General features: G+C 46.2%; 5 protein-coding genes across 8 annotated transcripts; 2 read left to right on the plus strand and 3 right to left on the minus strand.

The window, feature by feature from the left end:
* Nucleotides 1–634: 634 nt before the first annotated feature.
* nisch (nischarin) lies at nt 635–6,401 on the plus strand. 2 transcript variants are annotated; one of them, XR_008950289.1, is made up of 14 exons: nt 635–848; nt 1,095–1,178; nt 1,318–1,500; nt 1,851–1,899; nt 2,026–2,189; nt 2,289–2,384; nt 2,699–2,794; nt 2,871–3,023; nt 3,238–3,306; nt 3,569–3,754; nt 3,912–4,040; nt 5,033–5,146; nt 5,357–5,508; nt 6,160–6,401. XR_008950289.1 is itself a non-coding variant. In XM_057031530.1 (13 exons), exons 1-13 carry the CDS (start codon nt 768–770, stop codon nt 6,163–6,165), a joined length of 1,410 nt encoding a protein of 469 aa, XP_056887510.1. In that variant the 5' UTR covers nt 635–767; the 3' UTR covers nt 6,166–6,401. The 2 variants fall into 2 exon arrangements, 1 of the variants encoding a protein (XP_056887510.1); XM_057031530.1 differs by lacking the exon at nt 5,357–5,508.
* A 373-nt stretch (nt 6,402–6,774) lies between these two features.
* hgh1 (HGH1 homolog (S. cerevisiae)) lies at nt 6,775–12,127 on the minus strand. Its single transcript, XM_057031531.1, has 10 exons — nt 11,996–12,127; nt 11,002–11,120; nt 10,679–10,817; nt 10,328–10,465; nt 9,841–9,992; nt 9,557–9,657; nt 9,318–9,416; nt 8,289–8,380; nt 8,087–8,209; nt 6,775–7,598 (listed from the first exon to the last, which is right to left on the minus strand). Exons 1-10 carry the CDS (start codon nt 12,086–12,088, stop codon nt 7,455–7,457), a joined length of 1,200 nt encoding a protein of 399 aa, XP_056887511.1. The 5' UTR covers nt 12,089–12,127; the 3' UTR covers nt 6,775–7,454.
* A 920-nt stretch (nt 12,128–13,047) lies between these two features.
* Nucleotides 13,048–15,083, minus strand: zgc:153675 (uncharacterized protein LOC768179 homolog). The gene is made up of 3 exons (XM_057031537.1): nt 14,770–15,083; nt 13,857–13,944; nt 13,048–13,776 (listed from the first exon to the last, which is right to left on the minus strand). Exons 1-3 carry the CDS (start codon nt 14,776–14,778, stop codon nt 13,496–13,498), a joined length of 378 nt encoding a protein of 125 aa, XP_056887517.1. The 5' UTR covers nt 14,779–15,083; the 3' UTR covers nt 13,048–13,495.
* Nucleotides 15,084–16,208: 1,125 nt separating this feature from the next.
* Nucleotides 16,209–18,137, minus strand: LOC130524575 (uncharacterized). The gene is made up of 2 exons (XM_057030829.1): nt 17,468–18,137; nt 16,209–16,952 (listed from the first exon to the last, which is right to left on the minus strand). The coding sequence occupies exons 1-2, from the start codon at nt 17,789–17,791 to the stop codon at nt 16,482–16,484; spliced, it is 795 nt and encodes a 264-aa protein (XP_056886809.1). The 5' UTR covers nt 17,792–18,137; the 3' UTR covers nt 16,209–16,481.
* Nucleotides 18,138–20,284: 2,147 nt separating this feature from the next.
* Nucleotides 20,285–26,044, plus strand: rbbp5 (retinoblastoma binding protein 5). Of its 3 annotated transcripts, none has more exons than XM_057030321.1 (14): nt 20,285–20,446; nt 21,193–21,218; nt 21,305–21,477; nt 21,611–21,751; nt 21,899–22,061; nt 22,272–22,381; nt 22,492–22,611; nt 22,756–22,909; nt 22,997–23,068; nt 23,546–23,663; nt 23,787–23,856; nt 23,927–24,162; nt 24,433–24,648; nt 25,699–26,044. In XM_057030321.1, the coding sequence occupies exons 1-14, from the start codon at nt 20,428–20,430 to the stop codon at nt 25,749–25,751; spliced, it is 1,671 nt and encodes a 556-aa protein (XP_056886301.1). In that variant the 5' UTR covers nt 20,285–20,427; the 3' UTR covers nt 25,752–26,044. The 3 variants fall into 3 exon arrangements, with proteins under 3 accessions (XP_056886301.1, XP_056886303.1, XP_056886304.1); XM_057030323.1 differs by having other exon boundaries at nt 24,433–24,552; XM_057030324.1 differs by having other exon boundaries at nt 24,433–24,510.
* The last annotated feature ends 772 nt before the right edge of the window (nt 26,045–26,816 follow it).

Consider the following 26,816-nt stretch of genomic DNA (forward strand, 5'->3'; position numbering starts at 1 on the left):
AGATCCGAAAGTCAGTGACTTAAGTCTGTAGGGGCCACACAGAGTGCTCACTGCAGGAACATTATTTATCCCTATCATCATGTGTCATGTTTTTAAAGTCATTGTGTGTACTAAAACATTTATTTTTACAAATTCATTGACTTATGAGGAAAATATCTTGTAAATGCACAGATACGGGTGCTGGTTGGAACTTCTTCTTTATTTCCATTTTTGCTTAGCTTACCATAATCAGACCATTGCTTAAAATGTCAGCAAACTGTAGGCCTTTATCTAATTTCCCTTTTATCTTTAAAATTCCTACGAAGGTGGCCGTGACCCAGCTCCCAGAGGAGAAACAGTCTTTCTGAAATGTTTGAGTCAGAGTTCTGTGAAAGCACAATTAATATTTAAAATGGATTAAACAAAACGCAGAGCTGCATACTTCCGCTGATAAGTATAAAATAATTCCCACTTCTTTTTCACTTTTCCTCCTTTCTTTTATTACACACCTAAAAAGAGCACATTGCTTTTTCGCCCTATCACTGTTGTAGCTTTATTTTGTCCCGTCCGTTATTGACAACTAACGTACCAGCGCGTGATGTTAATGTTTGTGAACCGCTGTCAATAAAGTTTGAACCCGTCAAATGAGTCAGCTGCTCGGCCCGGGACCACAACAAACATGGCGGCTGGAGGCGGCTAGGCGGCAGGAAGCACAGGAAACCCCCGGACACTTTTATTATGTACACATTAAACACAAAAAGATCCTTTCTCATCGTCTCGGTCTAAGAATGGAGTCCTTCCGACATCCAGGGCGAGTATGCGAGAAGAAAGTCAGCGTGGTTGGATCGGAGCTGGTGGAAAATTACACTGTAAGAAGCGTCCCTGTCCCTGGTGCTTAGCGACGGTTACCTTAGCTTGTAGCTAACAGCTCCCATCCTGTCGCTATTATTGTTGTGGTGTCGGGAAAATGGCCTATCTGTTTGGTTTATTTCAGTTTTGTAGCTTTTAGAGTGGAAGCAGAATTATCTGGCTGCAGAGTCACCACTGGACCATCCTTCTATACCAGATGTGGCTGGAATCCCAGCGGTTTCTAACCCGGATAATATGTGTTTCAGGTTTATATCATAGAAGTTACAGACGGACAGCATACGTGGAGAGTGAAACACCGCTACAGTGACTTCCATGACCTCCACGAAAAGGTGAGCAAGTCTCATTTCAGCATCAGACTCGTATCTAATCCAGGAACTCTTGAGCAGACAGAGGTTGACATGGATTCAGCTCCAGCACTTTGCCTTCTCACCTTTAAATGTCAAAGTTGGTCTTGATGTTTCCCTTTAGTTAAAAGCTGAGGAGAAGGTGGATCAAGGGCTGCTCCCTCCAAAGAAGATGTTAGGGAAGAACTCCAAGAGTCTGGTGGAGCTGCGGCAGAAGGAACTGGAACTCTACCTGCAGACTCTGTTGCTGCAGTTCACAGAGGCCATGCCCACGCTGCTCGCCAAATTCCTGCATTTCCACTTCTATGTGAGTATGCCTCTCTTCAGGTGGCTTCACATCCCTGTACTGCTCCTAATAGACATGGGCTTGCTGAATCCTCACCAGGAAGCTATAAAAAGTGATTGCAAGTTGCGTTTTTAAGGCCATATATTCATTAAACGCTGCGAACGGGGCGGTTCGAGTAGACGGTTAGCTTTAACTCTTACAGAAGGTGTGTCTTCGATAGATTTCTTTTGTATTTTCACATCTGAATGATGGCCCTCGTCACGCACATGGACATTTGCTTGCTATCCATGTTATATTTACATTTATAAATACTGGTCCTAATCTTTTAACCAATGCTTCATGTGATCTCTCCCATAAAATGTGTGTTTCAGGAAATCGATGGTATCACAGCAGCACTGGCAGAGGAGCTGTTCTATAAAGGTTTGTCTCTTTTCTGTCTTCCTTTCATCCCGTCGCTCTCCAGTTTATTCCAGGGAGGCTGTGTTCATCCGTGTGGGTACTTCCTGTCTGTTTTCATCATCCCTGTCATGTGCGTGTGAGCTGCAGGGGAGAAGCTGCTCCAGGATGGTAAAGTTTTCATAGTGCGTCCGCTACAGCTTCACGCCGTCTCCCAGCAGCTACGTTTTGCTAAGCCAACAAGCTGTAACGGAGATGCCAAGACGGACCTGGGGCACATTCTCGACTTCATGTGCCGACTGCGATACCTGAAGGTCACACGTCGTCTGTCAGACCTGTTTGTTCTGTGTAGAGATTTCGCGAGAATTTAAATGTTGACGTTTCCCCCTTTTTTTTTTGTCTCTGTTGACCAGATTCTGGGTAGTAAAGGTCCAGTCGGAACCAGCAACATCCACGAGAGCAGTCTCCCCTTTGATCTGTCTCTTTTTAAATCCCTTCATCACATAGAGGTAAATATCTCCATCTGCACCGCTCATGCTGTCCTGATCGTATTAAAGCCCCTTTTGTCCGTGTGGAGATTCCTGGTGAATGATGAGGCAGGAAAATAACAAGGCTGTGATCAGTGTAAACAACACGTTAGCTAAAAAACACGACCGCTTCTCACAATTAGGAGCTACTCAGCAAAGAGGCTGAAAGCGTACGCTAAGACTGTCAACTCAATATCATATGATACTGAGTAATCTAATCTAATCAGTCACACACACACACACACACAGCAATATTGTAACTTGTCTATTTTGTAACTTGTCTCCCCTCTCTTCAGATCAATGAGAGCAGCTGTCAGCAGATCCAGGGTCTGTCGTGTTTGAGGCCAAGCTTGACCACTCTGAGCATCCACCACAGCACAGAAACCATGATGGTACAGCATCTCCTACGTCTACTAGAGGTGTCTTGTTTGGTGTTCTAAGCAGCTGATCTGCTCTGGCTGCCTGCAGTCAATACTTGTCCCAGAGGCAGTTGAGTTTTCCCAGTGGGAGGCCGAGGGGGAATTGTCCAACTGCCCTATAACGGCTGTCATTCCCGTTTGGAGCACCCTAACGACGCTGGACATGAGCCACAACAGCATCAGCGCCATTGACAGATCCGTGGTGAGGGACGCGTCCTCTTCCTTCGCTGTGTTTTAAGCAGCAAACGACCACGTGCCATCCAGACTCCGATTTAAGAACATCACACAGTCAAAAGAAGGGCAATAGCTCTGTTTTTAACTTCCATCATTTGCATCTGTTCCGTCATAGAAGTCAGGATAATGTGGGAGAGTTCCGCTCCCTCGCTGAAGCCTTTCTGTGGTTTTCTCCGTTGCAGAAAGTCATTCCGAAAGTGGAGTTTCTGGACCTCAGCCACAATCAGCTGTCTTCTGTGGAAAACCTCCAGGTACGAGCCCGTGGGGATGAAGGAGGGCAGGTTTTTAAAACTCAGGACCGGCTGCTCTAGCTCCATTGGGACAATCTGTGACCATGGTAACCACGTAGATGCAGTGGGTGTATCATTTGAGGCCAATCGGCCTGTCTCGCTGTTGTAAATGTTGCTATAGTTGGACTTGGATGAAGGGAGGCGCGATGACGAGTCAGCCACGGGTGAGGTGCCCACAGGCGCTATGACCTCCGCTAATAAAGTCCCGCTCGTATGATTGCAGCACCTGTATAATCTGGTCCACGTCGACCTGTCGTATAACAACCTGCGGGTCTTGGAATCTGCTCACACCCACCTGGGCAACATCAAGACCCTGAACCTGTCTGGCAACCAACTGGATCATCTTGCCGGCCTCACCAAGCTTTACTCCCTGGTCAACCTGGATCTCAGCCACAACCAGCTGGCTCTGGTAATCCCAGTGAATGGCTGGTTTCTGACTTGTTGCTGGTGTTTTTGACTGCCTGTTTATATCGAGACGTCAATAGGTTTCCACCAGCACCCTGTACAGGTCACGCTGCACACGAGAGGACATCTGTCAGAACTCATTTGTACATGTGTATTTGCAGTTGGACCGGATTAAGAACATTGGCTCTCTGCCATGTTTGGAGAAACTCAACCTTTCCAGTAACCCCATGTGCATCATTCCAGACTACAGAACCAAAGTCTTGGCCCAGTTCGGGGACAGAGCAGCAGAGGTACAGCTAACCCCCCCTCGTTTTTGTTTGGACGGGTCCTTCTTCTGCCCAACATGAGCCCTCCTGTCAGACATCAGAGCCGCTAGGGCAGGGGTCACCAACCTTTTTGAAACCAAGAGCTACGTCATGGGTACCGAGTCGTGTGAAGGGCTACCGCTTGACACACTCCTCTAAAATAACAAATTGTGTGTGTGTATCAATAACTTAGAGTGGGCAACAGAAAAGATCAATATTCAACACTTTATTATTATTAATCTCAGCAATTGTTCAGATGATCACTTCTACATTTGATCAGAAAAGAAAATGTGGAGTTTTCACCAGACCCTTTCAACCATAAGAAACTAAACCATTTTAACCATTCATAAACTATGTTAAACCATGTTTTAAAAGTTATGCAACATTCAAAAAAGTTAACTTTCATATTGAATAATTCTCAACTGAACAAATCTACTGCAATTCTGCTCAAAATCTGTTACATTTTATAAACACACTTTTTAGCTACTGTAGAATGCTTCCCGGTGGGTCGTTAGCATTAGCATTGTAGCTTTCATGACGCGTGGTGAAGCGTCGCTCCACATTGTGCTGCTTCGCCGTCATCACAGTCGCCCCACAGATGCAACATACACACCTTCCTTTCACAGTAGTAAAAAATGACTCTCCCTCCCATTCACTTTGAAAATGATAAATTTACTGTCTTCTTTTTGCCATGTTTTTGGGGTAGAAAATTGCCCTCCACTCACCATCTTCACTGCCCGCTAGTTTATTCTCCACAAGCACAAAGGTTCTTTCATGCGCACAATACTGACCTTTGAACTAGGTCAGAGTTCACCTTCACTTTATTTATATTTTTATTTATTTTTAAGACATTGTCATTTTAAAATCTATGTAAATGCAGGTGTGATTTAAAAAAATAGTGAACAATATGTTTAAATCGATTTTCTTAAACATCAGATGATAGATGTGCTTTTTTTTCCTTGGGTTTGTCACTGCAGGTTTGTCTGGATGGTCAGGTGACGACGGAGAAGGAGCTGGACACGGTGGAAGTTCTGAAAGCCATTCAGAAAGCCAGAGACGTGAAAGAAAAGAGGACTAGCAGCATCACTAAGGTACGCTTTGTCAAACCGGCCAAATGAGGAAGTAGGAGGTGTTGTGTTTTCGCACTAAGCGAGATCACGCCGTCGTACGTGTGTGTGTCCTGTAAGCCCCGACCGCTGTGCTGCTGCAAGGCCGCCTCTGGCAGACTAAAGTATGTGAACTTGTTGATGCCGTAGCTGGTTGCTGCTCTCTGAAGGCTTTTCTCCTCTCTGTCCTGTCAGGTCAGTGATGAGACCGGGCTGTTTGCTGCAGCATCCTAACCTCTACTACTCCATCCCCTCCTCATCCTCCTCCTGCTCCTCCACTGCTGCTCCTGCAGCCCTTTAACAGCTGTTTAATTGGTCCCGTTTTATTTCCACACTTAGATTTACCAGTTAAGTTTCCGTGCTAATGTGTAATAGATGGAAAGAGCAGCTGGTTGTGATGATGTGGTCGCCGTGCTGAATGCTTTCTGACCGCCAGGAACCTCTGTAGGACTATTACAGGAGCCAGACCCAAAATAAGCTCGAGAAAATCTTTTTTTTTAAACTAATTTGTTGGTTAACTCAGCAGGAATGGTAGCAGAGAAACCCCAGCTGGGCTGGGGCCATCAAGGACTGAATTTGGGGCACACCTGTGTGATCTTCCAGAGCTTTTTTTAGTCTAGGAAATGGAGGAGAGGCCTTGGAGCTTGCACAGTGCCGTTTTATGGTGCCGCTCAGCTCAAAATAGGCTGCAGGTTACACTCAAAACATGCTGCTTTAGGTTTTTGAGTCAAATTTGCAGCTGAAAGTATGACCGGGTTAATAAATGTTGAAATAAATGTTAAGCATTTTTTTAAAACCAAGTGGATCGATCCAGTTGCCAGACAACCGCTGTCACGTCCTGCAGCTAATGTAAATCTAACCCCGCCCCCTCAACATTATGGCGCTGTAGCCCTCTGGTTGATGTTGTTGCTAACGTGCGCTGATGCGTTCTAGTCTAGACAGTCACTGTTAAGAGCCGACGTTGCCGTGAGCATGACTAAATTGTTTTCTTCTTCCAGGTGTGATGATTCCTCAAACGTCCTCCGCCCTCGTGGACACCCAACATTCCCCCCGCACGTCCCGATGCACCTCCCGTCCCCTGGCCTCGCTCAGGCCACAGCCCATAAACAGTATTTGGACACAGTCGCACGAAAATCAGTGGGTGACTCTTTCAGGTCTGGAGTTTATGTTCCTCGCCACCTTCTGAGTTTCCTCATCAATGCCTGTAAATAATAACAATAAACCCGTCTGTGTCGACCGACGCTTGTGTCCAGCATTGCTTTACTGTATAGACGGGCCCGTCGTCCATGTAAAGAACATTCACCGTTTAAAATGGTCCATGTTGGGGGCGTGAGGTCAAACCAATGACCTTCAAATCACTGGGGCAACCTGAGAGTGTTGGACAGGCTGCAGGGACGGATGTAAACAATTCAGGCTGAAGAGCAACTAATGAGGCATAAATAAGCTTATACACACATGTACACACATGTACACAAACACAAGTTCATCCCTTAGGCAGCACTAAATGATGCCTTCAAGTATCGTAGTAAATTATTATTATAAGCCTCTTAATGGTATATAATTATGCTTTTCACTGGGAAATTAGAAAGTTGTGTTAAAAAAACACAAAAAAATATTCAAAACATTTTAATTACATTACATATAAGCTATATGTGTGAGAAAAACTATTTCTTTCCTAAGGTATAAACAGCTTTGCTCATGTACAGTAAAATTACAGAGTAAAATGAAGTCATCAGTGGACAAAACAGCCTTCTGCCTTTATGTCTGATATCATTTAAAATATAGGTATATTAGTTATCAGTCTTCATATACATTGATTCTTGGTTTTAAGAGGAGCTTTGCTATTTAAATAACACCGGGGAACACAGTTTTTGTTGAGTTTGGCTGTTTTTAACTCATTTTTGGCCGCAGGATCTAAAACTGATCTCAGTTTTTCTCTATCAGATCAAGTTTTTGGAGTCCAGATCCCCTCAGAGGTCGGTAGTGCCGACCTCCTGGGAGCTGCACACACCTCTCTCCACACCGGCTCAGGTGTGACTGCACCAACAAGTTGCCACACAGCTGGAGAGGAGTCCAGGTGTGACCAGCTGGCAGGTCTGACTGCAGCTAATCGGGAATTTGGCTTATCTGGACCTGCTGGGAACAAACTGACTGTAATATTTAGAATCAGCATAAAAATCCACCTGAAAGGGGTTTTCTTTCCCAAATTGTTCCCCAGTGTAATTGCTTAGCTCAAGTTCTAAAATGGGCCGACTGGTAAAACAAATGAAACCAGGATTCTCTTGTCTCTGTGTTACTGTCCTCCTCCTCCCGTCTCATCTTCTGCTCTCTCCACCTCCTCCTGGTCCGCCTTGTTTAATTTCTCCTCCACATCCAGTGGGATCTCGACCTCCATCAGGTTTTCCATACCTTGCTCCGGCTCGTCTCCTATCAGCACCTGGAAGCACAACCGTCCGACGGCGGGCTTAAAAAACAAGCGGCCTCGACGCCTACAACCACTCACATACACCTGGCCCTGATTTTGCTTGTCTTAGCTGTGTTTTGTGTGCGAATGAAGCCCAAATTTCCTTGTTACAACTTCAATTCAAAGTGACACAGCGTCGCACAAAATATTCCCAATAGTCCTGGACTGTTAAATTATCCCTCCTTATTTTTACAATTTGATCTAGCGGGAAATCATCATCATAGCAGGGCCCATTAATTCGTTTACAGGTTTCCACTGGCGGATTATCTGATGCCACACTGCATTCTGGGAAATGCAGGCAGAGCAGATGTGAGCGCTCATACACACCAGACAGCAGCTTAAATAAACATGCATAAAGAAATAAATGCAGAAAGAATTCAACAAAACAAATCTGGATCTAGCATGAAAGGTTGTTTCCCTCGTTGCCTCAGAACAGAAGCAAACCTCCACCAGCTTCTCACCTGGACCAGCTTCTCACAGGCTGCCGACACCTGGAAGTCCTGCTCCCATTTGTGGAGCTCTCTCACGATCAGATAAACGTTCTTATCTCTCAAAGTCTTCCGGCCAAATTTGGTTGCCGTAAGCTGTGGAGTCAAAAAAAAAAAAAGGCGTTGTTATCCTGAATGTGTTGATTTGTCCTGTAAGCGGAGACATTTTTCATACCAGTAAAAGCGTCTCGAGCAGCATCTTCCTGATGTCAGGGTCTTTTTCTCTTTTCTTGTCTTCTGGGAGGTACTGCAGGTCCACGGGAAGACCTGACAACATCAGCAATCTTTATTTATAGAGCGTCTTATACAATCAAAATTGTTTCAAGGCGCTTTCCAGAATCCCAGGGCCTGACCCCAGACAAGCAACAGTGGCAAGGAAAAACTCCCCTTTAACAGGAAGAAACCTTGAGCAGGACCAGGCTCATGTAGGGGGAGGGGAGGGGAGGGGAGGGGAGGGGAGGGGAGGGGAGGGGAGAGGAGAGGAGAGGAGAGGAGAGGAGGAGAGGAGAGGAGAGGAGAGGAGAGGAGAGGAGAGGAGAGGAGAGGGAGAGAGGAGAGGAGAGGACAGGGAGAGGAGAGGAGAGGAGAGGAGAGGAGGGGAGAGAAGAGGAGAGGACAGGGAGAGGAGAGGACAGGGAGAGGACAGGGGAGGAGAGGAGAGGAGAGGGAGAGGGAGAGGGAGGACAGGGAGAGGACAGGAGAGGAGAGGAGAGGAGAGGAGAGGAGAGGAGAGGAGAGGAGAGGAGAGGAGAGGAGAGGAGAGGAGAGGAGAGGAGAGGACAGGGAGAGGGAGAGGAGAGGACAGGGAGAGGACAGGGAGAGGAGAGGAGAGGAGAGGAGAGGAGAGGAAGAGGAGAGGAGAGGAGAGGAGAGAAGAGGAGAGGAGAGGAGAGGACAGGGAGAGGAGAGGACAGGGAGAGGACAGGGAGAGGAGAGGAGAGGAGAGGGAGAGGGAGAGGGAGAGGGAGAGGAGAGGACAGGGAGAGGACAGGGAGAGGAGAGGAGAGGAGAGGAGAGGAGAGGAGAGGAGAGAGGAGAGGAGAGGAGAGGAGAGGAGAGGAGAGGAGAGGAGAGAAGAGAAGAGGAGAGGAGAGGAGAGGAGAGGACAGGGAGAGGAGAGGACAGGAGAGGAGAGGAGAGGAGAGGAGTTCTGTCCTACCGGTTCTGGTTCTTTGGCTCTTTCATGATGGATAACGATGCTTACCTTCATTTTCTTCCTCTGTTAGCTCCTCTGGACCAGCCAGTGGGAGCAGGAGGAAGGGCAGGATGTCCACGGCGTCACTCAACAGCTGCTCATGACGGACTGGAAGTGTAAAGAGAGCTCCTAATATTATCCTGGTTGGTTATTATCCTGGAGATTTATTCCTAAACAAGACTTAAATCATTTAGCTCAAGCGATAAAGTTTAGATTTAAAGTGGGCATTTTTCCCCACGGCAGCTCACCGTGGTCGAAGCAACAGTTCCGCAGGGTACCGACGACCCCCCCTCTCCTCACAGCGGACGCCTCGTACTGAGTGAAGGGCAACAACTTCTGCAACAGGCACCTGCAACACAGGAGGTTTCTGCTGGGAATTTCACGTTCTCCGAGAAACGGCAGCTTCTGAGTGACCGCAGCTATTGGCGCGATTAACAACAGGCCAGAAACACAAGTTCACACAGCGCTGAAAGGTTTCCCCTGTAAATCCCAATATTAGCTGTTCCCAAACGGCACTGGCGTTGATGGTCACCTGTCCTGTGACAACAGTTCCTTCCTGGCCTCCGGAAGCTGCGTCAGGTTGGACAGCAGAGGGCCGAGGTAGTGCAGCTTTGCCTGCTTGTTGTAACCTTCATTGCAGAAAATCTCCACCAGTTTAGGGAGGCCTACACCATCCTGGAGGACCTGCGGGAATACAAAATAATCTCCTAAAGAGTCTTTCACCTTCTATGGAGACAGAGATAATGACCTTTGACTTCTCTTCCACCCCCTCCACATGATCCCATCCCATCCATCCCTCAGTAAAGGGGTAAACAACACCAAAATGACCTCTGCCCTTACAGAGAATTGCCTTTCATTTACATTTCATCCATACTACTGCGTATTTCTGCAGTTGATGGACTCTTTTTCCAGGTTGCCTGTATTCATTCTCCAGCAGGTGTCGCTATTACGCTGCTACCCAACGCTGTCAACACAGGGAACGCAGCCCCCACTCTCCCACTCCCACTAACTCTTTTCACCTTGAACACAGTCTCGCAAGTCTTCTCTTCGCGGGCCAGGTTGGACAGGATGGTGCTGATCTGATCCGAGAGCATGAAATCGGGATCCACAAGCCTTTGAAACAGCAGCGGCAGAACATCAACGTCCTTCACCAAAACCTGGAGGGCGGACAAAGAAATGAACCTGGATCAGAACCATCTTAACTGGAACTTTTAACAGATACGGCCGCGCTGCTCCGTTCTCAGGTGTCTCCCAGTCTGTCCCAGCTTCAAATACCCGTCCACACACCAGATGTGTCCAACTGTGTTTCCTCCTCTCTCCGAGCCTGTTGTTATTGTTGTTCACTATCGCGTTTGTACGTCGCCGCTCACCTGGTGCAGGGCCTTGTCGGCCGACAGGTTGACGAAGGTGTGATAGCAGTCCTTGGCTACAGCGACGGAGCGGTCGGAGGTCAGAGCGAACAGGGCGGCGAGTAAGTCAGGTTTCGAGCCGAGAACCTGGCATCCGTCCCTGAAAACACGGACACGTTGGAAACTGGGATCTCATCGAATGTGGCTTATATATGTCAAAAGTAGCCTGTCGACTAGCGTGATTATCATATTTAGGTGCACCTTACACACTGGAAATCTCCTACCACAGTGAAATCAAATCAATACTCGGATCGGTCACCTTATAACGGCCGTCGGCCTTTTACCTGTTTCCAGATAGTCCCAGGAGGAACCCCGTGGCCTGACCTTTGACATCAGGCCGTGCACTGTGGGTGAGGAAGGAAAGCAACTCTCTCGTCTCTTTTTCACTCAGCAGCATCTGTGCCTGATATACGGAGACAAGAGAGTTTATGCGAGATTACACAAGGATGCTGCCTTCAATTCAGAAGCGATGGTGTGATGGAAAATACACGTGGAAAATTCAGTCAAACAGAAAGTGACTCACACGACAAACAGGAAAAAGTTTCAGTGATACAACGGTTACTTCTAGTTCCAATTTCTGTCCAAATTCTGCTACCAGGACTTGCAGTGGGGCCAGAATACAGACGTACCTCAGGAGCATTTAGTGGCATGAGAAAGCAGCTTTTCCCCCCGTGTTTGTTCTGCAACTGGAACTTAAAGCTGAAGCTCTTAAGCCGCCCAGGCAGGTCCTCTAGAGACCGAGACACTCGTCCAGCATAACATTATAGCCAGTGGCAGGTGATGTGAGCACCATCATCATCATCATCATCATCATGGCCCAACTCTGCACACACATCTGGTGTCCGTGCGTAACGCCTGGGGCATTTGTGTCGCTGACCTGAGGGGCACATGGCACCAAGATGCACTACAGAGGGCAGATGGTGTAATGGGCTGGGCAGTGTTCTGCAGGAACCTTGGGTTGTCCATAAGAACGCTCCTTTGACATGTGCCACCAACCTGAGCACAGACCCACACCCTCTCATGGAAATGAGGCTCCCTGACTTTAAGGCTCTAATGACGAGGCCAGATGTGCCCCAACGGGTCGGGGCGGTTTGGGCAGTAAAAGCGGGGCAACACGATCTGGATCTGGTGGTCATCGATTTAAGGGGACGGCGAGTGGCACAAGTGCAGCGCGCGTACTCGATCCACGCCGCTATCGTTGTGTTGGTGTAAACCACGTGGCACATTAACGGTGATTCTAAAACCACAGAATAATACTCTACTATAACTTACTGTTACCTGTGAAGAGCAACTATCCATAGGTACAACGGTAGTGGTGCGGGAAGCATACGAGCTCGTGCCGTCGGGTTCTGCGCCGGTTGTTGACGTCATCGAATATTGTCCGCCTCACATTGATGACGTGGCATATCGCTGTTTTTAGTGGACGCCGCTTCAGACACACACAGACAGGCAGGCAATCTGGTCTGGGGATGGAGCTACATTTCCTCATCAGCTGCCAACTCCACCAAGACTTCAGAGACACCGAAGAAAGAAGAAGAAAGCTGAAGGAGAGACAGAAATGAGGGATCCGCCACCCTGGGGTGGACAGAGGAGCCGTAGCTGCCACATGTACACAGAACATCAACATTCATAATATAGATGGTGTTCTGCAGCGTTTGTCCGTCGGTCTCACACATCTGAGAGGCATCTGTCAGGACCGGGGAGGTCACAACATCCCCAGACAACAGACCGGATCAGGTGGAGTCTCACTCCCCTGGTTGTAGTCTTAAATGCCATGGCAACAATGTCATGACTCGCTGGTGAGGATCAGTTAAAGAAAGTGAAATACAAATTTTAAATAAAACTGTAAATGTAAAGACGCAGCCGTAACCATCACAATTTGCACACAAACGCGGCAGTCAATGTTGCTATTTTCAATAGCATGTCAGACATGAAAGAACCAAGGCTGGGGTTTAAAATTTGATGTTGACGTCCACACGTGTTTCTCCTCCCTCCCAGCAGGCGGCGCCACCGCTGCCGGAAGATTAAAGGGTAGAAGAAGAGATTTTACCCAAAAGCCTCAAGTCTGAGCCCTAAATTGGACCTTTACACATTAAAAATGTCTTTCCATCTTTAAAAAACCGCACCACACAATTTCACCATATTAACAATAAAAATATATATAATTAATATATAGAGATATATTTATAGATTTTCTATATTGGGTTCTGTGATGTTTTGATTTATTTTTTATTTGTCTTTGGCTGCAGGTACCAAAAAAAATACATTTAACTGTACATTAACTAATTGTCTTTTATAGGATTCAGACACAATTAAAACTGTACTCTAAAGAGTGTTGCCGATCATTTAATGCTGTCCAAATGCATTGGATGAGCATAAACTACAATTCTGCTTCCATACCTTACAAAACTTATCAAACATCATCCGATTCACTCAAACAATGTGCAGATAGAAAAGAAGAAAAAGAAAAAGTACTCTAAAACATTTAACTCTGCCTGTAATGATTTAAGATGAATGCATCACCACATAAATATGTTTGGAGAGTTTCAGTCACTTGTCAGCGAAGGTTTTTAATAATAAAATTAATAATAATAACGCTGATTGTTATTATCATTGTTATTGTCTTTTGGGTATTAATACTGAATTCTCTGGTGATACATGTGGTGTTTGATTCAAAGAGAAAATTTCAGCATGGTGCTCAAATGTCCCAGACCAAGCAGGGACCACTTGGATGCCAGTGGCAGCTCAGTCCCGGTGGGTTTTTTAACTCCTTCCTCCTCACTCGGCCTTGTCTTTCTTGGGTGTGAAAGGCAGTTTTCCCGCCACTGTAGAACCAACTGTTGAGACGCCTCCAGCCACGGCAGACACTCCGTCCTTCATGAGTCCCACCCCCATGGAGGGCACCGCGGTCACAGCTGACTTGGTGATCTCCAGACTTCTGCTGCCCACCCAGGCCACCCCACCCACCGCAGCACCCACCACACCCTTGGTGACATTGAAGAGGCCTCCGGTAACCCTCCACATCATGTTGGAAGGTGCCACGTGGTCCTTACCAGAAACTGAGGACACAGAAAGATGAATGAAGAGAGTCTGTAGGTTGACTTGCATTTAGGAAATGGCTGATGGAGGCAGGACTTACCCTGCGTGGACTGGCTGTTTGGGACTTCCGGCTCATCCGAGGCCAAACTGGTCCAAGGCTGGGACTCCACGTTAGCCTGGTTCACATTCTTGAAACATTTGAAGACACCGTTAACCCAGAACTCGCACAATATACACACCCAGCACTTAAAAACCGCAGGCTGCCTCCTACGCATTTGCAGGACGTTTAACCCGGTTCGTGCAACGCGTGGAGGGGTGTTAGGTTCGGTGACGAGCCCCGCAGTTGGACTCTAGGTGTGGAGAAGACAGACAACTCTAATACCTACACTGACAGAGTCTTTTGGACATTGTGAGCAGCATCTCGAGGTTTGTCATCATCGGGCGGAATCTTAGTGCACAGACTGAGATGAGATTCTGCAACCATACCCAGCTGCACAGCCTGGAACTGAACTCTGTCCCCCGACGTGACAATGCTGCAGGGATTCTCAGGCTACCTCTGGAATTTGGAAGTAGAGACGATTAGAGGGCCCACCAGCAGCCCTGAGCATAACCTCACTGGGCACCTGGGATGGCTGTTCATTTCAGAGTGACCAACACAACCACGGTGACTGACTTGAGACAAATCTTGGGATGCCATCCCATAAAAGTGCGTGATCAGACACAGCATGAGGAGAAGGTGATCACCGAACACTATTAAATTGCCAGCATGTCCTTTTTTCTTCAGACTTACATCGTCCAGCACGGGTCTGTTTTAATGGGTGCAACTCTGCTTCTAATTTCACAAATGCATCTTTGATCCAAATGCAGCACCATTTAAAGGAGAAATAAAGATGTTTTCCAATCGTATAAGATGGGGGGAAAAAATCGACCAAACTCAAATGCATTTAACGCGTGTTACGTTTTCATATTATGTGACAATTATCACGAACTAAGACAGGAAAGAAGTTTCTTACCTTCACCATTTTGGGGGCTCCTCTCACAAAAACACTTGGCACTGATGAAGTTCAGAGTTGAGCTTCTGCTTCGGGATGCAACCAGACCTAAAAACAAGGACTTTTCCACCTGAGTATTCCTCTATGTGGATCCTTCTGAATGCCGCTTTGCCCCTTTTCGCATAAATCTGTCCCCTTCCAACTACTTCGACTTTTTTCCTCTATCGTGCACGCGTGTGCGCACACACATAGAATCACCATTGACAGACCAACGTAGCTCACTTTTGTGTCGTGGTTGTGCCGACGTGGCGCCCCCGCCCCCCCACCATCCACACGGGCACGCAAGCCCGTCCGTGCGCGCATATGTATAACCGCAACAAAAAGACCTTCACAATAAAACAATAATCAGAGCTTTAGAGGTGGGTATTTTGCGGTAAAGAGACGGACTATAAAGCCAACAGTATTGACTCCAGTGTCCCGCTGCGCATTTTTGCTCTTTTTACATCCCATCAATAAGACTAAAACGTATTCTTGTGTAGTTTTGCCACTGCAAAACAAATTATTCCCTTAAAAAACAACGTGTGGTGTGATTCGTCAAGCGACAATGTCTCAAGTTCAGACCGATGAGCTGAACAGTAACTGCAAAAGCTGAATTCTGTGTCCGTCACAACAGATGCAATTGGCCAGGGTTCCGTTTTAGACCTGATAAAACTGAAAATTACATGGCACGAAAAGGTTAATAAAATAATTCAACAGGGTAGAAACAGTATCTTGTCGCATTAACTTAGAAAAATAACTTCGTGTATGTAAACATATGGGTTTTCGTAGACTATCGACAAGCTGAACCCGTTTCTGCGCAGTCTTGTTCGCTGTGCAACGTCGCGCCAGAGACTTAGAGGGCGCTGTGGCGTTAAACGGACCTTCTCCGTAGACCCATAGACGTAGAAGAAGAGCGCAGACCACGTGATGTCTATGGGTGTGTTTACCTTCCGGGTTGGACAAGCGCAGATTTCTCATGGAGCTGCAGCTCATTAACATTAACAACAGTTAATTTAAAGGACATTTCATGGAGTAACACTAAATATTAACATTAACAACAGTTGTTAATGAGCTCCAGCTCCAGAAAAGAGGCGCCGGTGGTCCTTCCGTCAGCTGAATCGCTTTCTGGCGCTTCTGGAATTTGTGTGGAAATCCTCGACGGGAGGCATGTTAACACCCGAGGCTCCCACTCCATCGAGCTGACGGCCACCTGAGATGCTGGGGCACATTTCCCAACGCAGAGCAGAATCCTCACCAGATGGTGGATGACACTGCCTTCCTATCACACATGAACCCTTAGAGAAATTCAGACTGGGATTTTTCCAGATGGCACAAGTAGCTGTGGCGCTGCAGGTCAACATTGCATCCTGCCATTAATATGGTCACATTTCAATCTTGTTCATTGTAAATAAACAGTCATGTTGTCACAAATCATGTAGTTTTATTTTGCAAAGTCACTGAAATGTGCATGTTAAGTTTAAGCATCACAAACAAAAAGGTGCTCAGCAGTGAAGTGCAAATCAATACAAACGGGGACACACACAAAATATATTTTGACTATGATATAAAAGGTTATCTAAAATACCAGTTCTAAAAGATATTTAAAAATACAATAAAAACTATTCAGTCTATTTATGAAGTGCTCATAAGGACAGTGGAAAGCACTGATAGAAATGGCCTATGATGGAGTGGATTCAGAGCTTTCGACGATACTTGTAGACTGTGCTGTAAAGCTTAAACATCAAGTCGTCCCGCTTGTCCTCGGGCACCTTTCTCAGCATGTCTGCCAGAGTCAGCCCAAAACGCGTATACTCGTCAAATTCAGGCACCGTTCTTGTGAGCTCCAGCCTATGCTCCTCCAGCTGGTTGATCTGCCCAACAACCCACTCATCCCGCTCCTTTTTCCTTCTCTTTCCTGGATGGGCCACAGGAGACTGTGGTGGGAAAGGTACCATGTCTGCAGCAGATAATGCAGGTGCATGTGGCGTGCTGCAGATGGGGAGCGGGGAAGATTCTGGCGCCGAGCCTGACCCCAGAGAGGATGTCGAGGAGTGCTCTGGCGATGAATCGGATGACGTGCTCGTTGTGAGTGTGGACGAACTGGAGGGTTGTGTGGTGGACACCGGCAGCTCTGGCTGTGACCGTGTCTCCGTGGGTGAGGTGCTCTGTGGCACAGAGAGAACAGAGGGGTTTAAGGATATTTCATCGACAGTAACATAAAAAATATGGCTCCCCATTCATGACACCACTGCCTGAAAAATTAACATTGTATATTGTGTATCTCTCCTGTATTGTTATTGTATTAATAAAGTATTCTGGGTTTAGATCCACATTACTTTTTCCAAAGAAGGGGCAGTATTTTGGGTTTAAGTCCTTTATCTCAACTACAGTCAGTCTATCAAAAGCAGTAAAGACAGTTGCTGCATCGATGTAACACTTTGAGATCGGGATGTTCTGCTATGTGACCGGAACACCAGGCTGAAAATGTTCCTGCCAAAGACAAACTAAAGGCACACAGAAATGGACACTTTGATGCAACAACATCATTCTCATCCATAGTGCAATCATTTTAACGTAGCCGTATTTTCTGCGTGTTAATCTTTCTATGTGGAATTTTTGAATTTCCCTGAGGGAGTCATCCCAAAGGGATCAATAAAGTGAAGTTGAACTTGAAACTCACCTTGGCGTCACACCTGGACGCCATGTCCCGATGCCTTATATGAGGAGCCAGCCAAGATAGAATTGTCACCAACGCGGGTGTTTTCTTACTGCCTGCGCGGCCGCTGGCTGGCACCATCTTCCTCTGCAGACGCACATATTTGTCCCGGAGGTTTTTCCACTTTTTGGCGGCTTCCTCCGCACTCTGCAGGCCAGTTCTTTCAGAGATCTCTTTCCACGAGTTAGTTGCCAGCTTGTTGTCCTTATAGTGCTTCGAGGAGGAGTCGTACAGGTTTGGATACCTTCGCACCTGCTCTGCCAGCCGTTCTTCGACTTCACCCAGCATTTTCTCCACAGAATCTTTGAATCTACTTCCGGTGGTGATTCTTTTAAAAATGGCGCTCTTCTTCTCTTGTTCTTCGACCTGCACCTGGTGGCGTTCAGCAACAGGTGCAGTACCGCCCCCTTCCGCTCTGGAGGACGAGCCTGAAAATAGTCCACAACCACAACGCACACCTACGGTGTATACACCATTCCTAACCTACCCTGTATCCCATTAAAACTATCCACGTCACTTTAATACAATCCTGATTCGCGCGTTCTCACTCATTTCCGTGAGTGCTTTTAAATTAAATGGCGCTGGTCCGGTAGCGCAGCAGGAAGTAAAGTGTTAGAAGCGCAAACAGGAAATGATGTAATTGTCGCGCCAATCGGGGCTGCAGCCCCGCTGTGCGCAGGTGGAAATTACGTAAATCGGGTCCACTATATTTAAAATAACCTTTTTAAAATACTTATAAACGACTACGATGATTGTGGTGTAAAAGCTAATCATTTTGTGTTTTAATGCTGTCATAAAAGTAAAATGGCTAAATATTTACTACTAAAAGTCAGTATTTGATAGTCAACACAGAAATCTAGTTAGGAAATAGAGAAAATACGGAAAAGGTTAGAATAGAATTTTTTCTTAAATATAATTTTAAAGGTGAAGAATGTGCAGTGAGACTTCACAAACACGTACTACTATGTTGGAAACCCCTGTATACATACAATTTGACCCCACATCAAATATATGCTCAGCAGTGACAAACCTCTCTACTGTATTTGGGATATTGGATAGAAATATCTGGTTAATAGCCCATCTTATTAAAAGGTTATCCTGCAAAAGCTTACCTTAATAAGCTTCTGAAATATGGAATCATATGCCCATTTGAAATTGTGCATATAGTAGGCAGATGGTTTCATATTTCAGAAGCTTATTAACAGAAGCTTTTGCCTCTTAATCATGTATAATTATCTACCAAAACTACACTTGATCACCATTTTTGGCAGGAGGAAATTCAAATGTGATTATCTATAACAATCTAATCAACAATCTAATATACTATTTCCAGCACAACCAACTCCACAAGCTGTTTTCTTGTCAGACATTATAAATGGAGATATGGAACGTTAATTTATTAGTAAGGCCCAAAACAAAAGAAGACCATGACCACAATAACTGCATCTTCTGTGACACTGATACAGGCTACTGTACTGGTCCCTGATCTTTTTTAGTTTGTGTACTGACATGGGAGAACTTGCAGGACTGGTTGTCAACCCAAATTCAAATATTTACTCCTCTCTCTAGGGACAATATTGAGTTTGGCATTAATATGGATGACAGAGTGACTGGCAAAACTTTTCATCCACACCTGCAAATGGAGGAAGAGAAAAGTCGTTTTGTCTGAGTTTAGGAGGCAACTCATTGAAATAATGGGAAAAGGTGTGCATTATCCATCCTTTCAGCTATGAAGATGGATTTCTAAATGTATTTTATATAGCTTACTTTTGTTTTTTTTGTTTTTTAAAAAACAAACAAAAAACTGCTCAATACAAAGTTCAACAAAAAAGTTAGTTTTTGGTGTAATGTGGGGCCCCTCTCTGTGGAGGTCACAAAGGGCCCACAGAGGACATATTCCCTGCCACTGCAGATGCCCAAGTATAAATGGGTGTTTAAACACAGGTGGACCATCTACCTGGAACCTCTGTGGGTCCCGATTCCAGGATTTAAAGAGACAAGATCATTAAAGCTGAGTGCTACTGCACTCCACCATACAGCCAGTAGGGGAAACAACTACACAAAGTTCAACCGTCAGGTTGGGGAATGTTTTAAATGTTATTTTTAAAGGAGGTGACACCTTTGGATTTTTTGCACCTGCCAATGGTGCTGTTTGGAAACTCTGGTGTTTCACCTGTGTGATTTAGTGTGTGTGTTCGTGTATGCATGTGTGTGTCTGTCTGCTTTGACATGTGAATCTGAGTCATTTTACTGAGCAGGTAGCATCTTATAATTAGTGTGAATGTAGTAGTATAAATAGTGTAAGTGCAAAATTAAAACATGGAGATGGCAGAAGAAAATGGAGGATCAGAGTTTGAAAGGCTTCTTCTGTCTTTCAGATTATTAGGAAATTTGCACAAACATGGAGTCTATATATCATGTATGAATGTTTTCTACAGTCTAGAAATACACTATCTATCTACCTGAAAATTTACCATGAGTAATGAATGAAAAACAAGAAGTAAACCCAAACACTAACATCATCTATAGTGCAGGATTAAATCAGCCAGGACTTTGTGGAGTACATTTTCATAGGTACAGATTGATCAAATAATCTAGATGACTTGTGACATTTGTCATTTATCACTCAAATTAATGTCCTCCTTTGACATTTAATACATATTCTAAAACACTAACAATAATAAACACTAGGCAATAAATGACACTAGCATGCGCCTGTTTGGCTGTCATTGCACGCACCGACCAGCAGGTGGCAGCAACGCCGCTCGAAGCTGGTCGCTGCCCGCTAGAACTCGGAAGAGAAGAAGAAAGGCCGGCCATCGAAGCTCGGCGCCAGTCTTTTGCAGTCGAAGTTGCAGAATTTAGAAGAACATTTTAGTAACAAATCAACTGGTTCGGGACATTTGGGTCCCAGTGGTGTAGTCATGAACCTCGAATTACTAGGTAATTAACAATACTATGTCCCTACTATTTATATGAAGTGCCATTTATGTGTTGATGGTAACGTGTTGTTAGCATTGTATATTAGCCTACGTTGTCAACGGATGAACAAGTTACATTTATTTTATGAAAAGTACGGTAATATATTCGGTTAAACAGCTCCTCTTAAATTGTTTTACGGGACCTTTTGTGCTTTATTGAAACGTCGGTTAAACATGGAAGCTATTTATCTAAAACCTCCAAACAATCTTTCATATTCGGTTTGAATTTAGTTACAGTATATTTATCTAGTAGAAAACGCTTGGTCAGCCACTCCAAGCACTTTTTTCTGATTTTTGTGAACAAATGCTGCTATTAAGACACCGCAAAGTGATTTTGATAGACAATAACAGCACTTACAGCTGCTGTCTTTAGGGTTCGACGTCAAATTTAGTTTCACCAAAGCGTTTCTGATAAAAGCTTCGGAAACCCAGAATTAAACTCTATAAACACATTAAAAGGTTTGTGCATGACAAGATGTGGGAACGGATTTTATACTAGTGTGGTTATTGTGTTATATCGTTTGGGAATACGGGTCTACTCGCCACTTGTAGCAGCTTCCACAGGGATTTTTGATTGCCATGGCAACCACTCACCTTCATAGAATCACACAGACTTTAAAAATCCACCACTAGCTGAAGCAAATTTGTCTAGTAGCATCAAAGGAGTCTTATAATTATTGATGCCCTTTGCTTTGTTCTCCCTCCCAGAGTCATTCGGGCAAAACTACCCAGAGGTAAGTGCCCGGCGTTACTAAAAAGTCCAAATCACGTGCACTTTTCAGTGTTTCATTGTGTGTGTGTGTACTGCGTGTGTTGCTAGGAGGCAGATGGCACCCTGGATTGCATTAGCATGGCCCTCACCTGTACATTTAACCGCTGGGGCACGCTGCTGGCGGTGGGCTGCAACGACGGCCGTATCGTCATCTGGGATTTCCTGACGCGCGGCATCGCCAAAATTATCAGCGCACACATTCACCCAGTGTGCTCTTTATGGTGAGACATGCTATTCTAGACAGTGTTCACACCTCTGCGTTTGCACTTATGTCATCTTTTTTATAAGAAACTTGGTCCAGTCCCCACTTGAACGTTCCAGTGCTGATTATTGATTCATTTTCTGGGTGTTTAGCTGGAGTCGAGATGGCCACAAGCTCGTGAGCGCTTCCACAGACAACATTGTCTCGCAGTGGGATGTCCTCACTGGAGACTGTGACCAGAGGTTCCGCTTCCCCTCCCCCATCCTGAAACTGCAGTGCCACCCCAGAGACATGTGAGTAGTTCACGGGCGCCTGCCGTGTATGGAGTCTGCTGGGCTGTCATGCCTAGCGGTCACATCGTGGATTCGTGCCAAACCGATCGGTGCAAGTCAGCAATAATTGATTGCATTAACAAGCAATTATCTCCGTCTCTGTTTTAGGGACAAGGTCCTGGTGTGTCCCATGAAGTCAGCCCCGGTCTTGCTTACTTTGTCGGATTGCAAACACGTTGTGCTGCCCGTGGATGACGATTCAGACCTGAACGTGGTGGCAGCTTTTGACAGGCGGGGGGAGTACATCTACACTGGCAACGCCAAAGGAAAGGTCAGTCGGTCGGTTGGTCCTTTGGCCATACGCAGGGCTTCTCTAAAATGTGCCTTTGACGCTTCTTTAATTGTCCAAACAAAAACAAGGTTGAATGTTAAATATTAAATATAGTTATAGGTGGTACTTCTTCCTTTCCACTCCGAATCCCAGCCTGTTGTTGTGTCTTACAACGTGCGCTCTATTTTCCTTTCTGATTCTCCGTTGCAGATCTTGGTGCTGAGCACAAACACCCAGGAGCTGGTGGCCTCCTTCAGAGTGACCACTGGCACCAGCAACACTACTGCCATCAAGTCAATCGAATTTGCCCGAAAAGGCAGGTGAGAACCGAGAGGCCACCTTCCTTCAGTCTCCATCGTCTCCACTAAAATCCGATCCACTCTTAGCTGCGATTCCGCTTTAACCCCTCCCGACTTTGTGTCCTGCGCAGTTGTTTCCTCATAAACACAGCGGACCGCATCATCAGAGTGTACGACGGCCGGGAGATACTGACCTGTGGTCGGGACGGTGAACCCGAACCCATGCAGAAGCTGCAGGACCTCGTAAACAGGTCAGCCTTTTGAACGCTTGCAGTCCCGGAATGATGGATTAGTCCCCCCTTTGCGTGTCTGCCCGTGTCTTCCGACCTCCTCCCGCCTCTTGCTGGGAATGCTTATATTTTGAAATGCCTGTCATTGCATCCCTCTTTTGTTAGGACCCCCTGGAAGCGCTGTTGCTTTTCTGGTGACGGCGAATACATCGTGGCCGGTTCGGCCAGGCAGCACGCTCTCTACATTTGGGAGAAGAGCATCGGGAATCTGGTGAAGATCCTACATGGAACCAGAGGAGAACTCCTGCTGGATGTTGCTGTAATGCCAAGACATAGAGAACTAAGCAACATTTGATTTTTGAATTGATTCAAAGGTGCGGTTTTGTCTCCTCTAACCTTCCCTCAGTGGCATCCTGTCCGTCCAATCATTGCCTCCATCTCCAGTGGAGTTGTGTCCATCTGGGCCCAGAATCAAGTGGTGAGCTGACGTCAGCTGGCCGGTCAGATCGGTTCCTTTTTGACAGATATTTGGCTACTTGTCCATCCCTTGGGAGCCTTTTGCTACATTGTTGTGACCAAGTGATGTTGAGTTTGTCTGTGCCCTTCATGTCCAGATCCTGGACACACAATCCATGTATGTTGGTAGGCTGAGTCTAAATATATAGTAACATCTGGCCAAAAGATCTAAAAAGAGTGAAACTTTGAGAGGAGCGATATTCGAGTCATTCTAGACATGTTTGTCCACGCTTGTAGAGGACAGAAATATTAAAAATTGGGTCTATTAATGTTTTTTGAAAGGGATTTTAGCCACAACACAACACGGTGGATATTATTCCGCATCGCATGCATTTGACTTGTGCTCCTGTCGTGTAAAGAGCTGGTGTTTTTCCCCAAGAGCCTCTTCATCGCCATCCTTTCAGCAAGCTTCCAGCTAAAGCGGATTATTTGTCTCCAGGAAAACTGGAGCGCTTTCGCTCCAGACTTCAAAGAGCTGGATGAAAACGTGGAGTACGAGGAGAGGGAATCGGAGTTCGACATCGAGGATGAAGACAAGAGTGAACCTGAGCAGACAGGTAGGAGTTCAGTTTGGTGTTTGTAATGTGTTTTTGAATTGAAATGATATTGCTCCACTATTTTTATTGGCTCTTCTCTGCTGGTGTGACTTTCTGAGACCCAAAGTTGTCCTGGTGTTGCAGGTGCCGATGCCGCAGAGGATGAAGAGGTTGATGTCACCACTGTTGACCCCATAGTTGCTTTTTGCAGCAGGTGATGATGAAATAAAAACGTTTTAAGACCCCGAACCTCAGGCAGTAACGTCTGTTTTCTCCCCATGTAGTGACGAGGAGTTGGAGGACAATAAAGCTCTGCTGTACCTGCCCATTGCCCCCGAAGTGGAAGACCCAGAGGAAAACCCATTCGGGCCCCCGCCTGACGCCTCCGGCTTGACCGGAAACACAGAGGACGCGTCACCTAGTGGCGACAAAAAGCAGAGGCAGCCCTCTTCTGAGACGGGCCCAGCCAAAAAAAAGGCTCGCACCACCACCATTGAACTCAAGGGGGTGCCGAGTGACGGTGAGTTGCACGAGCCTCAGGCTGGAGACGGGGACACACTTTTCAGCACAGTGCAGGCAGTTTAATGGAAATGAGCTTGTGGAGAATCTCTGCCCGCCTAGCTTGATGCTACAATAAAATATTAGAGTCCGCAGTAGGTTCTGGGGTCTTTCCTATGTGGCAATGCTATATTTCCCTTCTCCCCTACAACTTTCAGGTCTAATTTCTTTTTCTAGAGTGCACGTGTGACAATCTTTACGTCTCTTTTTAAAAGCGTGCTGTTGTTTTCAGAGGTGCACCCCCTATTGGGCGTGAAAGGAGATGGGAAGTCCAAGAAGAAGACTGCGGGCCGGCCAAAAGGCTCTAAAGGTAAAGACAAAGACTTCCCCTTCCGGCCCAAACCCTACAAGGGTGAGCAGCCATCTTTGTCTGTGGAGACCCTCAGTGGCTCTGGCCTAGGAGGAGGAGGAGGGATGAAGGGCAGAGCAGAGGGGGGCCTGGCCACAGGTAAGTATGCCCCTGCTGCTGGGAGCTGTGCTGACACTGGCTGTCTCCGAGGCAACCCCCCCCCCACCCCCACCCCCACCCCCACCCCCTCCTCCCTGTATTGCTTCCACTTCATGTGAACTCCCAACCTCGAGCTCCCTGCTAGAGGCCGTACTGCTGCGAAGCCACAGTCTGCTGCTCGCACCACCATCAATGCACAGGGAATATCTCGGCGGCTTCGGGTGAAGCGTCGAGTCGATCAATCCTGAAAGGTCATGAATTCATGTTGGCCTCAACAGATAAAGTTGGATAGAAAAAAGAACTCTAGATTTTCCATCTCTATTTCAGTCTATGGAATACTGTGGGTCCAGTGGCAGGTGTTTTTAATGCACCAGCTCATCTTGAACTATCTGTGCTTCCTTATTTTGGTTTCATAGGTTCTATTTCTGATAGTAATGCTTTCATATCTAATTAGCTGCCCGTGTAAAGTCATATTACTCTTCCAGACTGTGGCTTTCGTGCTCTGTTCTTTATTCACCCTCGTCAGATGCGCATGGGTATTTGCCAAATACTGATGGTGCGGCTTAATTACTGGCTAGTTGACCCTAACTTCACCGCTTGGCCTCTGACCCTCTCGCTCCCGCTCCCACCTCTCTCCTTTGGACTTGTCCTGTGACCTGAGTGTGTGTGTCCTGTCCCTGCCTTTGTGTGTCAGAGGTTTTTGGTGGATAATTTGCTGTTAAGTAGAATTTTAACGACTTCCGAGCAGAGAGCGGTATCGAAAAGAACAAGCTGAAACTTGAAAAGAACACACGGGAACACACCTGTGCACGTATTTTAGCGCACTTTCTGTTGAATGCTGTCTCCTAAGTCTTAAAACGACTTAATCTCTTTCAACATTCGGAGAAAAGGCAGTCTTGAGGTGAGGTCGGACCTACGTTATCCTGATTCACGGAGCTGACGGCGTTTAAAGGCTGATCCGACTTTGACGCGTCCGGAATGTTTTATTTCTCATTTTCGGGCTGTCTCGCTGTGCACAGCGTACTGAACAATGCTTGTGTTCCTCCGCAGGGAGCTTGGTCTCACATTCATATAAACAGCATGACATTGGAGGAATGGAATGACCCCCCCGCTTTGTACAGAAGAGCCACTGACAGGCTGAAAACAGACATGGCATGTCCTCCTGTACAAACTGTGAAGGATCCAACCGGTTCCTCTTTCAAGCCAATTACAGCTCATCGGAGCGGACGGGGGGGGGGGGCACTGGAGCCTGTGTAGAGCTAGACGGAGCCAGCAGTCCACGATACGAATGACACGCCCTCTGATTCATCTGTTATACAATCTTTTTGGCTATTGTGAGTGTTTTTGTGTGTCCTGTCCTTTTTATACATATTAAAGCATTTTGATGTAGAAATAACTTGTCACTGCTTCTGATTCAGACCAGTAGAGTTTCCATTTATATACACCATAAAAATGTACGGTAAACGTAGACCTTTCTAAAAAGACCGGATTGGACCCATTACCACCATCTGCAGAAGAACACAAAAGAAACTTGTTGGGGGCTAAAACGAACTCCTTGCTAGTAGGATCTGTACATACGTTTAAGTCAAACATGTCCAAGGCCACAGTCTGGCCGGGTTTTCTCTCCTACCAGGCTGAACATGCTTTAAGGGGGATAAATAAGCCTGGCTGGGTTGTGGCCCTTGAGGACTTGTTTGGACAGACCTGGTTTGAGTGCAGCAGGACAATGCGCACATCCACGATTAGCATTGTCCACAACCCTTTTGACACTTTCAGATGTTTAATCACGGAATACCAGACTGCATCTTGAGCTCATCTATAGTAAAGGCAGCAAGTTCAGTTTGCTACGCATCACTTCTCTATGTTCTGCTACAGACCTGTCTCCACTCCACTTTCCCTCCTTCCAAAATTATTGGAACTATGTACGGTACTTCAAAGGTATTTGCCAGCAGCTCTACCTGTTCTTTGTATCACAGCTGTGCCTCTATGTCTCCTCCCATCTCTTCAACACCCCACACACACCCTGTCTTTGCTACCTTTCTTATTGAACCACAGTATTGTCTCCAGTAATAATGTCTTATTGTCCTATTTCTGTCTCTCACTGCCTCCATGAATTCCCCGTTCCGCCCCGGCTTTAATGTACTTTCTCCAAATTTGCCTCCAGTTTT

This window comes from Takifugu flavidus, chromosome 4, assembly GCF_003711565.1.
Source record: "Takifugu flavidus isolate HTHZ2018 chromosome 4, ASM371156v2, whole genome shotgun sequence".
Taxonomy (NCBI): domain Eukaryota; kingdom Metazoa; phylum Chordata; class Actinopteri; order Tetraodontiformes; family Tetraodontidae; genus Takifugu; species Takifugu flavidus.

Coding starts and splice junctions, on each gene's coding strand:
- zgc:153675 (XM_057031537.1), bottom strand. Junction 13,777..13,856: donor AAACAGCCAGTCCACGCAGG/GTAAGTCCTGCC, acceptor CTGTGTCCTCAG/TTTCTGGTAAGGACCACGTG.
- rbbp5 (XM_057030321.1), top strand. Junction 23,069..23,545: donor TCTGGGCCCAGAATCAAGTG/GTGAGCTGACGT, acceptor ATTTGTCTCCAG/GAAAACTGGAGCGCTTTCGC. Junction 23,664..23,786: donor GAGTGAACCTGAGCAGACAG/GTAGGAGTTCAG, acceptor CTGGTGTTGCAG/GTGCCGATGCCGCAGAGGAT.
- LOC130524575 (XM_057030829.1), bottom strand. CDS start 17,791: ATGCTGGGTGAAGTCGAAGAACGGCTGGCAGAGCAGGTGCGAAGGTAT. Junction 16,953..17,467: donor CGTCCAGGTGTGACGCCAAG/GTGAGTTTCAAG, acceptor TCTGTGCCACAG/AGCACCTCACCCACGGAGAC.
- hgh1 (XM_057031531.1), bottom strand. CDS start 12,088: ATGACGTCAACAACCGGCGCAGAACCCGACGGCACGAGCTCGTATGCT. Junction 11,121..11,995: donor TGGATAGTTGCTCTTCACAG/GTAACAGTAAGT, acceptor TCCGTATATCAG/GCACAGATGCTGCTGAGTGA. Junction 8,210..8,288: donor TGCTCGAGACGCTTTTACTG/GTATGAAAAATG, acceptor TTGACTCCACAG/CTTACGGCAACCAAATTTGG.
- nisch (XM_057031530.1), top strand. CDS start 768: ATGGAGTCCTTCCGACATCCAGGGCGAGTATGCGAGAAGAAAGTCAGC. Junction 1,501..1,850: donor TCCTGCATTTCCACTTCTAT/GTGAGTATGCCT, acceptor TGTGTGTTTCAG/GAAATCGATGGTATCACAGC. Junction 3,755..3,911: donor GCCACAACCAGCTGGCTCTG/GTAATCCCAGTG, acceptor GTGTATTTGCAG/TTGGACCGGATTAAGAACAT.